A 16,877-nucleotide genomic window follows, 5' to 3' on the forward strand; every position below is an offset into this window, starting at 1 on the left:
GAATATGCAAAAAAAGATATCAAAGCCATATGTTCGTTTCCGCTCTCGGGACACTCAGCTTAAATTAGTGCTGGTTTTAATGAGCAGTGGACTAACTTGACTTTCCCTTTAAGCTCGTTGAGGAAGAGTTTACACTTGATCTTCTCTACACTTGTACTGTGTGTTACTGAGGAATTCTTCATGAGTGTTGTTCCTGCTGCCGTGTTTGCTTTGGGTGGAATCATGTACTGAAATAGAATGAAGATATCAACATGTTACAGGCTCTAATATTAACAAGACCAATGTATTTGTATTTCTGCTGTTCAAATGTGGAATGTTCTGATTAGTTAGTCTACCTCTAGAAGAGTTTTGGAAACTTCGCTCCATAGGTCATTCTTTTAGATTAGGCCTTAATGGCTGATGTTACAGCGCAGAAGCATTTATGATGACATGGCCCAATAAAATATAAGATGAAATATTTGGCTTCCGTGTTATTTTCTGCTCTTGCTATGACACACATGCTGAAAACTGCTTGTTCAGTTGCTGCTTTCACACCAGTCAGCTGATAAGCTGAGTGGCTCTCACCAGACAAACCTCTCTTTCTTTCCTTTTAACCACTGCAGACTGATGGCATGACCACTGTAGAATAAAATTAGCTGTTTCATCCTTAACCAGAAGGCGAATCATTAACAGTATTAATCACCAGGAACCTGGGGCCGTGTGGGTGTTCGAGACTCTAATCAGGGACTTTTTTATCTTGGAATGGTTTATTCAGTGGGGTAATCATTCGCAGTCGTATACTCTGATCCTGCACCTACAGAGGCTTCTTCACGAAGTCTGGAACAGAGGCCTGGAATAGAAAGAAAAGTTTTATTACCATCTTTTCATTCTAGGCCAAAGTTGGCACCGGGCCACTCGGAGATCTATTTGTGAATACGCCTTTTACTTGTGGCAATAAGTCCTTAACAGATAATCACTTCAAGACATTGTGTGGTTTAGTATTTAAGAATTGTTTAGTCTTTTTTTTGTGCATAAAAACCTCAGTTATGCAAGTATCTGAGCTTTTTTAGCTAAGTGGCAGGAAAAATCAATGCTCGTTTCTGTTGGCTCAACATATCCACTCATAGCTGTTTTGATAAACACAGGATCCCCCTTTTATTGATTTGAGCAATTCATGTGATTTAAGACAACAGTGTACCATCTGAAATAGATACTCCAGTAAAAACTGATGTAGCAGAGCTGTTTTTGTTGCTGATGTAGGTGAAAATTCAAAAAAACTGGATCTTACAACTCCCACAATGCTACTTAGGATTGTCTTTTATTAGATCCATCCCGCCTAGTAAATAGCTATAACCACATATTCATTTTAACTGTGACTATTGGAGTCCATTGGAGTCATCATGGAAATTATAAAACAGGTTGAATTGTATTTTTCTGTAAAGACACTGGTGTAAATTTGAATGATCTTTGGAACGTGTATCAAATCAGAACTAAAAAACTCACTAAAGGCTCTTTTTTTATAAGTGACATGCTAAACCTGTGTGTAAGTAGTTTAATATGTAATAAAAAACATATATTTAGTCTCTAATCAACACTGATGGTTTTCATTTTTGAGGTCAGTTGTATTATATTGTCTGGTTTGGTCACCGACAGTAGTTGCACATAGTTGCTCAGTAGTTTTAAAACAACATTAAGGCGTCTTCCATTTGTCCTTTCTGTAAATCTGAGATTTACATACTGTGATCTGTGTATCCAGTTTGCTGCAGCGTTCCGCCCACACATCAGCACACAAAGTTTGTTTTTATATAATGTTGATAAGATACATCTGTTTTGCATTTTCTACAGGATTACAGATCATTTTAAAACCATGCTAGTGGTGCAGAAAATTAATTTGAATAGATTTAGATTCAGACCTGACAGTCACACTAAAAATTGCAGGACAATTACAATAAATAACGTGAAAAGTGAGAGAGGTGTAAACTGCATATATAGCATATTTTTAGGTGTAACTCTTATTAAATGAAAAAAAATTATGCCGGACAGAAAAAGTACATTGTGTCATTAACCTCTATGTGTTTTGTATAAAATTCTGTTTTTAGTCATTAAGTTGTCGATGACATCTATTTATTTTCTAATAAGAACTGTCATTGTCATGTCAGGGGTCAGTTGTTGGTTTAAGTCACTATAGTTGCACCTATTCTCAGCAGTTCATTGAAGCGACTCCCATTTGTCCTCTCTCTAAAGACGGACGTGGACACATTGTGATGCACGGTGTCAGATTGCTGCAGAATGACACCCACACGCGCAACAACAGACAACAGGTGTTAAATCCCATCTTAATGTTTTTTCAAATTCAAACTGAGAATGTCAGAAATGATTCAGTTAAATGTGATGGTAGCAACTAACGGCTACAGATTGCAGCCCTGCAGGAGGGCTGCAGGATGTACCGCAGGACGGCAGAATGCTCCTGCAGGTGCAGTTGGGTGTGAACGTTGCAGAAGCAGGTGGATCCTGCAGGCCTCCACCCACACTGCCATATGCTGTCAGCACCAACCCTGACACCTGCTGGAACCACATTATATACATGCGAATAATCTGATCAAATCAGTCACATCACATTGATACAAGTAAAGAGGACAGAGTGTAAGAAACACGGAAACTTGTGGCAGAGCTATAACTGCAATCAGAGCTCCTCTAACATACAACACAGGTGTGTGTATCTGCAGTGTGGCTACTTGTACTTAGATCTTCACGAAGACCATGTTGAGCACATACTTTTCAGATTGAGGACATTTTGTCCGGTCTACAATTTGGGGCTGTTTGGGGTTTAAGTCTGGCTTTAGGGGTTAGGCTTAGAATTAAACTTGGGTTAGGGTTAGGCATGAATAAGTCACAGTCAAGGTTAGGGATAATGTTATGTTAAGGCTGTCAACAACAAACAAGTCATTGCAAAGAAAGGATGTGCGCAAACCTGTGTGTGTGTGTGTGTGTGTGTGTGTGTGTGTGTGTGTGTGTGTGTGTGTGTGTGTGTGTGTGTGCGTGCGTGTGTGTGTGTGTGTGTGTGTGTGTGTGTGTGTGTGTGTGTGTGTGTGTGTGTGTGTGTGTGTTTTGAGCGTGAACAGAGCCTGCTGTTTGAACACCGGTGAGTGTGAACTCATTGAACCCATCTGCTGGCGCCTGAATAATGTGCCAGGCTTGCAGCATCCCCCGGACGTCATGGCAACCTGTGGTGGGGGGGTGCTGCATGACTCCTGTGTGTGTGCGCGTGCGTGTGTTCGTACACGTGTGTGCGTAAGTGTGTGTGTATGTCTGTGAGAGAGCTGACTGATGTTTGGTTGTAGTCTGTGCCAGCGGCTGAGCAGGACGATCAGAGGGGAGCGGCGCAGCAGCAGCAGCAACGGAGGGAGGGAGGAGGGAGGGAGGAAGTGCTGGTGGTGGTGGGATGTTGCGTCTGAGCTGCCGATTATACTGATCAGAGCCGGAGCTACGATGCAGTGACAGTCCACAGGAAGACACACACACTCACACACACACACTCACACACACACTCACACACACTGAGCGAGGGCAGGGAGAGGAGGAACACGCGGATGCGCACGAGGAATGGTCCGCTCCTAGACCATGGCTCCGTCGGGCTCGCGTAGTATCAAGCGGGGCTGTCAGAGAGTTCTGTACTGGATCCCAGTGCTCTTCATCGCCCTCATAGTGGGCTGGTCCTACTACGCGTATGTGCTGCAGCTGTGCATAGGTAAGAGACCAGCTGTCTGGGTTCTAGTATGAGCAGGATGCGTGTGTGCATGTGTGTGTAGTAGGGGCTCAAACTGGTGTGTGTGTGTGTGTGTGTGTGTGTGTGTGTGTGTGTGTGTGCGTGCGTGTGTGTGTGTGTGCGTGTGTGTGGTTGTGTGTGTGTGGTTGTGTGTGTGTGTGTGGTTGTGTGTGTGTGTGTGTGTGTGTGTGGTTGTGTGTGTGTGTGTGTGTGGTTGTGTGTGTGTGTGTGTGTGTGTATGTGTGTGTGTAGGGGCTCTAACTGGTGTGTGTGTGTGTGTGTGTGTGTGAGTGTGTGTAGTAGGGGCTCTAACTGGTGCGTGTGTGTGTGTGTGAGTGATTGGTCAGTGTATGTTTGTGTGTGTGTGTGTGTGTGTGTGTGTTTGCCATAGGGGTGGGGGATGTTTCTGTTTTTGCAGTTTGTGATTCTGATTGTTTTTTGTTTTTTTTATCGTCTGGCTTGTTGTTTATACAGTCTGTCCCCAGTGTCGATCACATGACAATAACAGTTGTGAGTGTATTGTTATGGGGAAGTGTGTATTTTGTTGAGCATATTTTTTATTTTCAAATCATGTCAGAATTCGATTTGACGGTCTGCTTTTATTGTGAAGGAGGTCTGATCATATTCTTATGGCACAGTATGACAAGCTGTGCAGAATGGGATTAGATCAGACCACAGTGTCTCAGTCATTATCTGCCTCCACCACTACCATCCCATCAGCACTATCTGCAGGACTTACTGTATTAGCCTCAGGCTCATGTAGTCGCCCGGCTTCATTATCTTAATTTATATCCACCACCACAACAAGACCAGCATTATCTTTTGGCAAGAAATCTGACTGTAATGGATTTTCAGTCAGGCCCTGCCTCCCCTCCTTCACACTCCAGCTCTGGCTGCTCTGTACGCTGGACGGTGTGTTTGCAGACGGTGAACCCCCCCCCCGGTGAACGGTGAACACAGTTGACCTGGATAGTGAGTAATGGTTTCTAGGATGTCTCAGAGGAGTCTCAGCAGCCTATACTCCCCTGCTCAAGCTCGTCAGTTATCTGGGAAAGAAGATCTCCTCCGTCAAAAAGGTGGATGAAAGAGAGACGGTTTTAATGAGACCTAACAGAGATAAAACAGGAAGTGAGGCTTCCGTTTTCAGACTACGTGTTCTCTTATTCAACTATAGCCCAACCTTATGGGGAAGCATTGTATACACCTTCACGTTTGTCTTTAAATCGGATAAGCCAGAGGTCCGGATGCTGCAGGGGTCATAGTGCCATGTTACTGCATGGGTGCACCAGCAGGGGGGAGGTCAGATGGGGTCAGGTGGATGGCATACGATCTGCTTGATCCCCTTCCATGCCCCGCCCATCAGAGGGCAGTATACATCATGGATGGAACCCAGCCGACTTACTTGGCACTCAGAGTATCTTGACTGGAACCTCTGTGTGACAAAAAAAAACAACATGACGACAAAAAACAACCACACAGAGACAAAAAAACAACCACACATAGATAGAAAACAACAAAGGATAAAGAATAACCTGAAAGAGACACAAAATAACCACAAAGAGATAAATAAGTGACCACAAACAACAAAAAGGTTTAAAAAATGACCACAGACTAACAAAACCACTTAAATATGAAACATTATTATGAAGAGAAGTAAAAAAATAAGAAATAATAATGTTAAGAAAAATGTAGAAAAGCCAATAGAGACAAAAAACAAACATCAAGAGTGAAAAAATGTCCATCCAGAAAAGAGAAACAGACACAAAGAGGCAAAAAAAACCACAAATCGATAAAACACTGTAAAATATATTCACACCATGCAATAAGTGGTGGGGATTTTGAACAGGTCCTTGTTCAGGGAGATAATAATAATTCTCACAACTGAATTGCTGTCGGCTGTTTGGATTTAAAACAGTATTATTTCATATATGAAAATGTATTTCTCTGAATAAACCATGTGAGTATCAATAATGTGGAGTTTGTTGTTGCAGTGAACCATGGCGGCTTTAATTTATACATTTCTCCTCATGGTACAAATGTGCCTCTGTCTTGACTCCCATTCAAAAATCCAAACCCACTCCTGTTCAGCAGAGAGGTCAGGAGAGCATCCGACCCCGGAGTCACCTCTTTGTCTGCCGGCGCCCATGAGACATCAAGACATCTTTGATTTCTGCAAGGCGACAAAAACAACAGCAGTGTTTGATTAGGGGATTTTTTTTTGCCCGTCATGTTTTGCTTCCTGCAGAACAAAAACTAAATTGTGATGTTCTGGAGTCACATGGGAAGGAGGATGAAAACAGCAGCTCCGGACCAGCATGTGTTTCACAGACAGACACAGAGACAGTTGTGTGAAAGTATCGTCAGCTGATACCTCTCGTTCAGCAGCTCAGTTAATCCCATTGTCTGGCTTACATAATTCACCCCAAGCCATCTGTGGTTGACCCACTTTCTTTTAAGCACCGAATGTTTTTCCTCATTCGACTGACGTTGTTAAAAATATGAGATCAGGTGTTCCCTGTCTTGGAGTCAGTGTGTTTTCGAGGCATTTATCTTTTTTGACACGTTTTCATAGACACATTATACATCCTTGCAGATGCATTTAATCTCAAACACACACACACATGCACACACACACGTGCATGCACACACACGCACACACACTCATACATGCACGCATACGCACACACTCTTAAACTTTAGTGACGGACTCTGGGGTTTTTATGTTGGCAATGTGCAGCACACGATTTTTGGCTGTATGCCTTGATTCAGCTCCTTGGCTCACCTTTCCACAGTTCCTGCTGTGTGTGTGCGTGTGTGTGCATGTGTCTGTGCGAATCCATCATATGCTACCTTTGAGGACACATTTTGGACTACAGTCCAGTTATTTCGGGGACAACTCATCCAATCAGGGAAAAGATCTGTGTCCTTACTTGTTAAAAATCAGATTTTTGGGTCAGCGGTCAAATGAATGTCCTCAAAAGAGACATATGACAGTGTGTGTGTGTGTGTGTGTGTGTGTGTGTGTGTGTGTGTGTGTGTGTGTGTGTGTGTGTGTGTGTGTGTGTGTGTTTCTGTGTGTGTTTCTGTGTGTGTGTCTGTGTGTTTGAGTTTGTGAGTGTGTGCATGTGCTGAGTCCAGATCTTCGGGTGTCTCTCTCTCTTTCTGTCTCTCTCTCTCTGTCTCCCTCTGTCTCCCACACACACAAACACATAACCTTGAACTTCTATCTAAGTCAGGACAATCATTGGCGTGAAGTATTTCCTTGCCCTTTACCCTAACCTTAATTAACACAACTAAATATTTAACCCTGACCTAAACCTAATTCTAACCCGAAAAACAGTTTTTGACCCTCAGACTGACCTTTGACAGAGAGAGAGAAAATGTATATATATATAAATATTTATGAGAGGAAAATTGTGTGGAGCTGTTTGACGGGGATCACGTGTATTGATTTTGTGAATGGTGTGGAATGGTCAGGGTCTGCAGTGTCAGCATTTTTCTACCTAGTTGATTTGAATTCCGACTAACTGTCATGCAGCACACATACATCACCACAAGGAGGCGCTGCCCGTGTCAAGGGTTTAAAAGAAAAACTTTCGTTTTTCCCCACTGGCCTTCACAGTGTTTCACCTACTGTAGTTCAGCACATTCATGACTGTGTCTTTTTTATCTTTACAGAATCTATTGAAGACACAGGGAAAAAGGGTAAGTGTTCTGTGATGCTGTTTAACTTTGACTTTAGTGTCTCCAGCTGTTCTACATCTGTCAAGCACTGAGCCACTGGACCTGCAGGAGCAAGAGGAAGTGGGTCGTCAGGTTTAACTTTCAATTCTGAAGTTCTATGTTTGATGAAGGGCTTTTCTCCACTGTGTATACAGAGGGCAGGCATCCTATCTCACACTTATATTATACATTTTCTTAAGTACATTAGATGAACCTGCAATCTGTAAATAAATGGTTAAATGCAAACAACTTATTTATGTCTCATCTTTCTGGCTTCAGTGGTGTTCTTGCTGGTGTACCATGCCATCTTCATCATGTTTGTGTGGGCGTACTGGCAAACCATCTTCACCAGGCCCATGAACCCGCTGAAGGAGGTAAGTGTGTCTGCTCGGTGACGCAGTGTTAACGGTTGTCTGGGGTGATGAGGCAGGCTACAGAGCAGTGCAGCCTCGCAGAGTGATTGAACGCTGCATTTAGACTAATAATACTTTCCGGTGGAAGTGCTCGGAGCTGCACTCTAATGGTTCTGATCCTGACCACAGCACTTCAGCTCAGCAGGCTGAACACACACATGCATCTCCGAAGAAAAGCCACTGTTTCCTTTTGCTTCCCATTGAGACAAAGCACATATGCATACACACCTCACACTGAAAGCTTATACTGTTTCTGAGATGTGATCAGGGGATGACTTGAGGTTTTGGGATTTTAATATGAGACAAATGTCATGGGCGCTGTTCTGCTTGTTATCAGTTATTTGTTTCCAGTGTGTGATCCTAAATGGCCTAAAGTGGCTGAAAGTAATAGCAGCTCTTGTAGCTTTGCTCCATTTATCTGCTGGTGCACAAAGAGCCTAAATGTTTATTCTTTAGGATTTTTTTAGCTTTGTTCCAGCCATTCATCCATCCAAATGTCTGTCTGTCCGTCCATCCTTCCATCCGTCCGTCTGTCCATCCTTCCATCCATCCGTCCATATGCCCAGCCATCGATCCATCCATCCTTTCATCCATCCATCCATCCGTCTGTCCGTCCAATCATCTGTCCATCTGTCCATCTGTCCATCCAGCCATCCTTCCATCTATCCAGCCATCCATCCATCCATCCATCCATCCATCCATCCATCCATCCATCCATCCATCCATCCATCCATCCATCCGTCCATCGAAATGTCTATCCATCAATCTTTCTGTCCATTCATCCTTCCCTCCTTCCATCTGCCCATCTTCCCACCCCTCCATTCATCCATTCCATGCATCTGTCTCTCGTCGATCCATGCATTCATCCATCCGTTCATATGCCCCACCCATCTATCCATCCATCCATCCATCTGTCTATTTGTCCATCCATCCATTCGGCTGTCCAACCATCCATCCATCCATCTATCCATGTTTGACTGTTTGAAATAAATCATTAGAAACAAATGTCGCTGCTCAGCAGTCGAGCTATTGATAAATCACAGGTGTTTATTGTCTTCCATCTCTCTCTCTCTCTCTGTTCTGCCCTACATAGTTCCACCTGTCCTTCTCTGACAAGGAGCTGCTGGAGCGTGAAGATCGTGGAGAGTCCCAGCAGGAGATCCTGAGGAGGATAGCCAAGGATCTGCCCATCTACACCCGCACCAACTCTGGAGGTACAGTACAGTGCAGTGCAGATGCAGAACAGCAGCTCAGTTCCCCCCCGTCAGCTTGTTAGTCCGGGGTCAGGTGTCAGGAGAGGCTGCTGCTGCTGTGTGACTGACCGTGCTGTGTCTCCTCCAGCAATCCGTTTCTGCGACCGCTGCCAGCTGCTGAAGCCTGATCGATGTCACCATTGTTCAGTGTGTGATAAGTACGGCTCTCTGCTCATGCACCTTTAGAGAAAACACAACACGATGTATTGCATTCTGACTGACGTCTGACCCTGCTGTGTTACAGATGCATCCTGAAGATGGACCACCACTGCCCTTGGTGCGTATAGTGACACTCACATGATTAAAACTCATGACACTGTGCCGCTGTACTCACATGCTGTGTTGTCCTATATATACTTTTTTATTTGAGACACCTCAGAATTCAGATGTGTTGTTTTCACACTGTCCAGTCACATTCAATCTAACAGTGCTTGTACACATGGAATAGACAAACAGCTTGTTGACTGGATAGAACTGAACATCTCATCCTGCCAGTTGACAGATTTTGGCAGCAGAGGGAGACAAAACAAATCTGATTCCAGTTCTTCTTGCTGAACATTCATTCTGTTTGTCTGCATTCGTTGTCATGTTGTTGTTGCACCACGTCTGGTTTTCAAACCCAGGAGGAACCAGGAAGAAAAAGATGACTGAATATGAGAATCAGCTGTCACACAGATTTTCTACAGATTTATAAAACAATAGGTTCCAGGATTTATTTTTAATATACTAGAGGTCCTTTCAGAGAGCACATACTTGATTTGCTGGTCGGCCACTTTATCACCATATTGCATATTCATGGTTTATTCAGAAATGTCTCTAAACTGTATACAATGTCAGAGGTTCGTAGACATTAACATTTCACATACAGTGTATCTGATTTTTTTTCATAATGATCTCTGCATTATTCATAAATATAAAATCTGGCAATGTTTACAAAAGTAAAAAATTAATTCCTGGATCTGTCCTCATTATCAAATCGTTTTTCCTTGGCCCATAACCCACAACAAACCAAGTTTCCATCAAATGCAGATGTACAGAACTTCAGTAGGATCGGTGCAGGTCACAAAACACTTAGTTGTTCTCCCAAAGTGGAAATTTCCTGAAAGGGGGAATAGATTCAAATGGGTGGATACTTTTTCTATTTTTACCTTCAACAAGGAGATTATGTTTTCATTTTGTTTGTTAGTTAGCAGGATTACATAAAAACTGCTGAAGAGATTACCTCAAAACCTTGTAAAAGGATGTGATATGACTCGGACACATCATCAGGATTTCTTTTTTTCACTTTTTGTATTTTTCTACATTTTAGAATATGACATTTTCAACATTTTCTGAAATGTCTTACAGAATAAGAAAAATCAGACATGTTTAGGAGACTCATATAAATTAGGGTTGGTGCAGATCCAAATACAAATCTGGATCTAAGTTTAGATGTGGTTCCATGTGTAACTGTTGAACCTTGGCGGAGGTATAGAATGCCAGTGTAATAACATAAAGACAAAATGTACTGACTAGGGGAAATTACTTGGTTTAAGTATTATACTTCATTATGATTTTTATATTTAATATTCATTTGATTTTCTGATTTCTCAGCTCCCAACTCTTCCCCATTATTCGTCTCCTTCTTTCCTTCAGGGTGAACAACTGTGTGGGATTCTCCAACTACAAGTACTTCATGCTGTTCTTGGCGTACTCGCTGCTCTACTGCCTTTTTATTACTGCTACAGATCTTCAATACTTCATTAAATTTTGGATGGTAAATATAACTTATGCTGTGTCGGCACAGATCTCTAATGAAATGTTAATGTGGTTAGGACATATCATGTATTCTGTGTTTCATGCTGTATGTGGTGTTTGATTTTTCTTTCACAAGGCTGGAGGTAGAGCACATTTCCGTCTGAGAGAGTACCTGGTATGAACCAGACAAGTAGTTAGTGCCGCTAAAGTAGAAGTGATTTAAAAAGCCGCAGGTAGACTAGCTGAGTAGAAATGTGTCAGATCCGGCTCAGAGCCCAGTTTTCACCCCCACAGTTCATTTTAGTGTCAACTGTGTGTTTGCGTATCAGTGTTGATGTGATGTTTCCCCCTCAGAACGGGCTCCCAGACACTCAGGCCAAGTTCCACATCCTCTTCCTCTTCTTCTCGGCCTCCATGTTCTCGGTCAGCCTGGCCTCTCTTCTCATCTACCACTGCTGGCTCGTGTGCAAGAACAGATCCACACTCGGTAGGTGGCGTACCTCAGACCCGTGTGTGTAGTGTGTTCCATCAGTATCTGCAGCATGCCTTTGGAAAGCAGCTCTCTCTGTTTTCCTGAGTATCTTCTTCCAGTCTGCTCACTGTTTACTAAATATCCCACTAATGATGAAGAATGTGTCACTGCATTTTTTTCCCAACATCAGCCACCGTCCTCATCAGTGCAGTGATTTGACGAGCCTCTGTGGGCCCTTATCAGATGGAGCAGTTTCTCATTATGTGTGAACACTGTTGCACTTTGTCTGCGTGTGTTGTGGATTATCCACATGCAGGAGTCTGTTACAGTGTAATGCAAAGACACGAGGCTCAGAGCACTAAGCAGCTTAGTAACGGACACTGGCAGGGAGAGAAGTCACACCTGGAGGAACAGGTCTGAGACGTGCTGCACTTGTACCACAATGGCACTTTCATTCAGTGCTGCTTCATTCACTCACATTCATGTGTTGCTCAGTGGTCTGAACGAGCGGCGGTGAAAGCTCTAGAAACAATAAGGCTCTCAGATTCAGTGGATTCTTTTAAATTGGGTCTTAAAAGCCATGTTTACAGGCCGCGCCTTATGTGATGTTGTCCCTTTTTATTTTTAATTGCTGTTACTCTTTTTATTATTATTTATTATTGCTCTTACGTGTCTTAACATGCTGTCTTTTTTATTGCTTTTATTTATTCATTGTTTTTATTATTCTGAAGGTATTTTTGCTATAACCCCAGAGTATCCTGTGTCTGCTTAGTCTGTCAAGATACGATACCATAGGATAGGATAGAATAGGACAGTTTCATTTTGATACAATGCCATAAGATTTGGAACGATAGAATATTATTAATTCCACACTGGGGAAATTCACTTGTTACAGCAGCAGCTAGTCGGAATGAGGTGGACAAAAATAGAAAATATAATAAAAAGAAAAAAAAACTACTAGAAAATACTAAGAATATCAACATGTTATATACCTTTCACTATGGACATATTGTTGGAGGTAAAATTTACCTAATGCGCAATGGCACAGGAATATTGCATGAGGATGTATAAGAGAATTATATTGGTATGAGGAGATATAGAAATAGATGTATCCATATATATATATATACATACATACGTATATAGATTGTTATATATAAGTATATAGACATGTATAGTTAAAATGAGTACGAGTATAAATTGCTATGTTTTATAAATATTTATATATATATATATATATATATATATATATAGCCCTTGTAAATCATGTTTTGAAGGTGCTATTTAAAAAAGGAATTGTTATATTATATTATTATCTTGACTCTTCCTCTCCATGTGTGTCTCCTCAGAAGCTGTACGGGCACCGGTGTTTCGTCACGGCATAGACAAGAACGGTTTCAGTCTGGGCTGCAGTAAGAACTTCCGCCAGGTCTTTGGTGATGAAGCTAAGTACTGGCCTATTCCCATCTTCTCCAGGTGAAGTCATCTGCCAAATATACTCAAAAGAAAACTGAGTGAAAACAGTCAAATAAATAAATTATAAGAGGCAGAGTAAGATTCAAGGTGGACAACATAATAAAAAGAAACCTAATAAAGCAAGTTTGTTTATCCAGAAATTATTCATAACTTCTTCCTGCAGGTTATTTTAAAATGTCTAAGCCCAGAGACTTGTAATATTGAGTCTAGACTGAAGGACAGTCAGGTCAGTGACTGGAGGCTCTGCTGAGGGAGCCACGACTGCAGTGTGGCTGAGACTAATTTTAGATCAGTAAGCATGAAATCCAACTTGTAACCTGTGGAGATGCTGAGATTTGAATTATATGGTCTCTTAGATTGGCAGCGCTGACAGTGTGAAACGCTGCAGGATCAAATCTGATTGAAATAAGTATAAAAATTATGTCAGACGTGTTCTTTCATTTCTCTCCCATCTGCTCTGACAAAGACATAAACTCATCTATTAATGTGCAGTTAGAGCTAGAAAGGTTCAGGTGCAGTTATTTGGTTACATATTTAACTAGAGAGTTCACAGACCCAACATTCTCTTCATGAAACCACATTTAAATTCACAATAACCAGATATTTGGATCTGCCCCAAATGCACACAGAATATTATTCCCTTAAATATGCCTGATTTGTTTCATCAAGATCCATGAGTTGTTCTTTGGGAAATCAAAGACATCTCAATCTACGTTAAAGAAAGTGCTTCTTCCATCTAACAGAAGATTCAGAGGCTCAACTGAACTGAAAGACTCTTTTTTTCTTCAGTCTTTCAAACTGGTAAATCAGAGCTCTAAGTAGGACTTAGTGTTCCGGTGTGGTCGAAGCACTGAATGTTGAAGGAATTGCACTGTAGCCACTTGTTTTTAAATGTTGGATGCAATCGCACCTGCTTGTTTATGTTTGTAGAAAAATTTTTGTTCTGTAATTATTTGTTAGTCTTGATGTGAGGAAATGGACATCTCAGGATGCACAAAAACATTTCAGAAGAGAATCTGACAATAAAGTGTAATATAATCTAATCTAATCTAAAGTGAAAAAAATATCCAAGATCTGTCCCCTGATCTGGATCCGCACACCGAATTTCTATGGGTTCTTCCATGACAAATATATATATAAATATCCTTTTACCAAGTTTAATGGTAATCTACCCACTAGTTTTCTCTTAAACCTGGAAACAAAACCAACAAACACACACTCACAAGTAACAATTAAGGTAAAAATGACTCATACGATTCTACTGATCTATATAATCTCATTTAAACTGAGGAGTTATTCACTCATTGTTTAAATACCAAACTAAACCTCCTCCTTTTCTTTGTGTTGTTTTTTCAGTCTAGGAGACGGCTGCTCGTTCCCGTCCTGCCTGGTGAACACGGACCCTGAGCAGCCTTCCTCACCCACAGGCTCCAGCCCTGCCAACAAGGGGTGAGTACAAAAACACACACATTCACTCATACATTTCAAAGTCAAATCAAGTTCTGTGTGGGAAGACAACGGTGTGTGCACATGTTACTTAGAGGCAGCCCCTGGTAGTTTATGAACCTGTCAGCTTAATGATGCAGCAGTTATGGCCTTCAGTTCTAAATCAATCCTACAGATCACAGGATTACAGGGTTTAAGAGCATGTATTCCAAGATGGAGGAGGTTATCTGGGGACCCAGAATTCCTGGCGCCATCTCTGCTTATGGGTGCTTGTGTGTTTCCAGTGCAGCAGAAGGCCGCCAGTTCCCCTCCAAACCGCTGAGGGACAGCCAGAGTAGACTGCTCGCCAGCACCCCCTCCTGGACAGACAGTGACAGTGCAGCGGAGAAAGAAAGGAAAGGTCGGGTGTCTTTTTCTTCAGCTGCTTGAATACATACAAACAATAAGATGTTTTAAAACTTAGATTAAATAATTTCATTCCACTTATGTGTCTGTTTAGGTGCCAGCAACCAAGGGATGACCATCGAACACGAGGCATAACCAGCTAGAGTGGGAACCTTCAATTCAAGACAAGGCAGTTTGATTTATGAAACACATTTCATACGGGGACACTAAAAAGAACACAGATGTCAAAGGACATCAATTCAAAAATAAAACAGGCATATTTTAAAAGAAAAACTCAATCAGATTAAAACAGTTTAAAAAGAGTAGAATAAAGTTTCATTTTTTTTGTCAACACAGGGTAAACAGTGCAATAAAATGCACAATAAAATGTGTGCAAAAAGTGCAAAGAGCGCATTAATTAAATTTAAATAAAACAAATTAAACAGAGCTTCAGATAAAAAGTCAAACAGATTTCTATAAAACTATATACACAAGAGAATGCAAGTTTAAAACCAAAGTGTATACTGTATACAAATATGTGTAAACAGTATAAGTTAGTGTACATTTTCTAGATACAAGTATAAAGCAGTGCAAACAGGCAGGTAACCAGATATGCAGAGGTTTGGTATGGATGGGATGGGTTAGGTTAAGAGATTAAAAGAGGCACAAGAAATAAAAAGGATGAATTCTTCATAAAACATCTCAAATAAGTTGAAGGACACAGATAAAATTGAAGGAAATGTGTAAAATGATAAATAAATAAAAACAGAATAAAACACAATGATGGTAGGACCGTTCTGTAAAATAGTTTAGATAAAGCCATTTGTGATAAAAAAAAAAGATTTCAGTCTGGATTTAAGAGGAATTCTTCACATATGAAGATGTAAAATGAATATCTTTGTGTTTCGTCCCACAGGTCTCTGCTGGACCCCTTCTGTGTTTGTGCCTATCAGAACAGGACGTGCTGGTGACATCGCCGGCAATTGGTGTTTTCCATATTGCACCCCCTTCTTCTGAGAGGTTTAAACGGGAAAAACCAACACGTATAATCATCAGTGTCCCAGTTACTGAATTTATCTGCTGCTATCTGGACGCATTTGGGTGGATCCAAATGAAAACTGCATTCCAACAATCCCATTTGCTTTTGTTTCTGTATGAATAAGCACAGAGCAGCGTTAAAGGAAGAGATGTTTTGCACTTTGAATACTTGTAGCTTTTGTATGTTACAGTTTTATGTTAATTGAATAGCTTAGCACATTAGTAAATGCTTTTATAAGTTTGCCAAACATTTGCACATTAATTATACAGTAGTGATGGTGTTGATATGATGTAAAAACATTCCTTCAGTTTTGTTTTTACGTTTTTTACCACCCGACATATTGTGTTGTGGAAATGCTGCATGCTCTCATCTCAAGATGTCAACGCAAACACTATTTGTTGTAGTGAACTGTACGAGATGCTTTCCCCGTTTTGCTTGAAAACAAAAACAAGAAGTAAAGTCTTTAGTAAGAACACGTTTGATTAAGGGCTCTTTTGAATGATTAAAGCATGAGTGAGGATGTTGCCGTCACATTAAACCTCCACCCTGCCCCCCCGTGGCGGACACTTGGTACACGTCAACCTGCCGGACGAAAAAGCTGCCAGCGAACCTCGATGTGATGGTGCTGCGGATCTGTTTACACGGAAATGAGAAAATACTTTACCATCTTTAAAAAAATACTTCAATAGGTAACACAGAAAGGAATCAAGTTTGTTCCGCTTTAAGTTATACACACACAATCACACATTTTAATTTGAATAAGCATAATCAGTTTGTGTGTTACCAATTGCAGTCATTTTTTAAGTTGGTCCACCACTTTTCCTTTTCCAGAGCACGATCAAAAAGCAGATAGTGATGAGTGTTTTTGTTACACACAACATTGTGGATGTTCTCCAGAAAAAAAAACAAGAGAAACCAGTTCCAGCCCCTTTGTACAGTATTTTCACCTTTTGACGATTCTGTCTTTCCCCGGCTGGAAACAAAAAAAACAACTGAACATTAGTTTAAAGAATGTATGCTTGTTTAAAAAAAAGCTTCATGGTGATTGTTTATATTTTTCTATTCTGTCTGTCTGACTCGAGACAACATGGATGTGTGAGGCGAAGTACTGTAAAGTTGTGATGCCTTATCAAGAATAAAACAAGCTCTTCTCCATTCTCATTTCTTCAGGGAGTCATGTAACGGTCGA

At 41.2% G+C, this 16,877-nt stretch overlaps 1 protein-coding gene across 1 annotated transcript; it reads left to right on the forward strand.

The window, feature by feature from the left end:
- The first annotated feature begins 3,469 nt into the window (after positions 1 to 3,469).
- zdhhc2 (zinc finger DHHC-type palmitoyltransferase 2) lies at positions 3,470 to 16,843 on the forward strand. The gene is made up of 13 exons (XM_061079741.1): positions 3,470 to 3,727; positions 7,424 to 7,450; positions 7,748 to 7,842; positions 8,975 to 9,095; positions 9,223 to 9,292; positions 9,379 to 9,411; positions 10,770 to 10,890; positions 11,226 to 11,358; positions 12,693 to 12,819; positions 14,176 to 14,268; positions 14,550 to 14,665; positions 14,765 to 14,839; positions 15,566 to 16,843. Exons 1-12 carry the CDS (start codon positions 3,601 to 3,603, stop codon positions 14,803 to 14,805), a joined length of 1,104 nt encoding a protein of 367 aa, XP_060935724.1. The 5' UTR covers positions 3,470 to 3,600; the 3' UTR covers positions 14,806 to 14,839; positions 15,566 to 16,843.
- The last annotated feature ends 34 nt before the right edge of the window (positions 16,844 to 16,877 follow it).

The sequence above is a fragment of the Limanda limanda genome, chromosome 10, assembly GCF_963576545.1.
Source record: "Limanda limanda chromosome 10, fLimLim1.1, whole genome shotgun sequence".
NCBI lineage: Eukaryota > Metazoa > Chordata > Actinopteri > Pleuronectiformes > Pleuronectidae > Limanda > Limanda limanda.

Bases quoted from the DNA above. Each gene is read 5' to 3' on its own strand.
- zdhhc2 (XM_061079741.1), top strand. From the start codon at position 3,601: ATGGCTCCGTCGGGCTCGCGTAGTATCAAGCGGGGCTGTCAGAGAGTT. The intron at 9,096-9,222 runs GTACAGTACAGT...TGTCTCCTCCAG, and splicing joins CACCCGCACCAACTCTGGAG to CAATCCGTTTCTGCGACCGC. The intron at 12,820-14,175 runs GTGAAGTCATCT...TTGTTTTTTCAG, and splicing joins CCTATTCCCATCTTCTCCAG to TCTAGGAGACGGCTGCTCGT.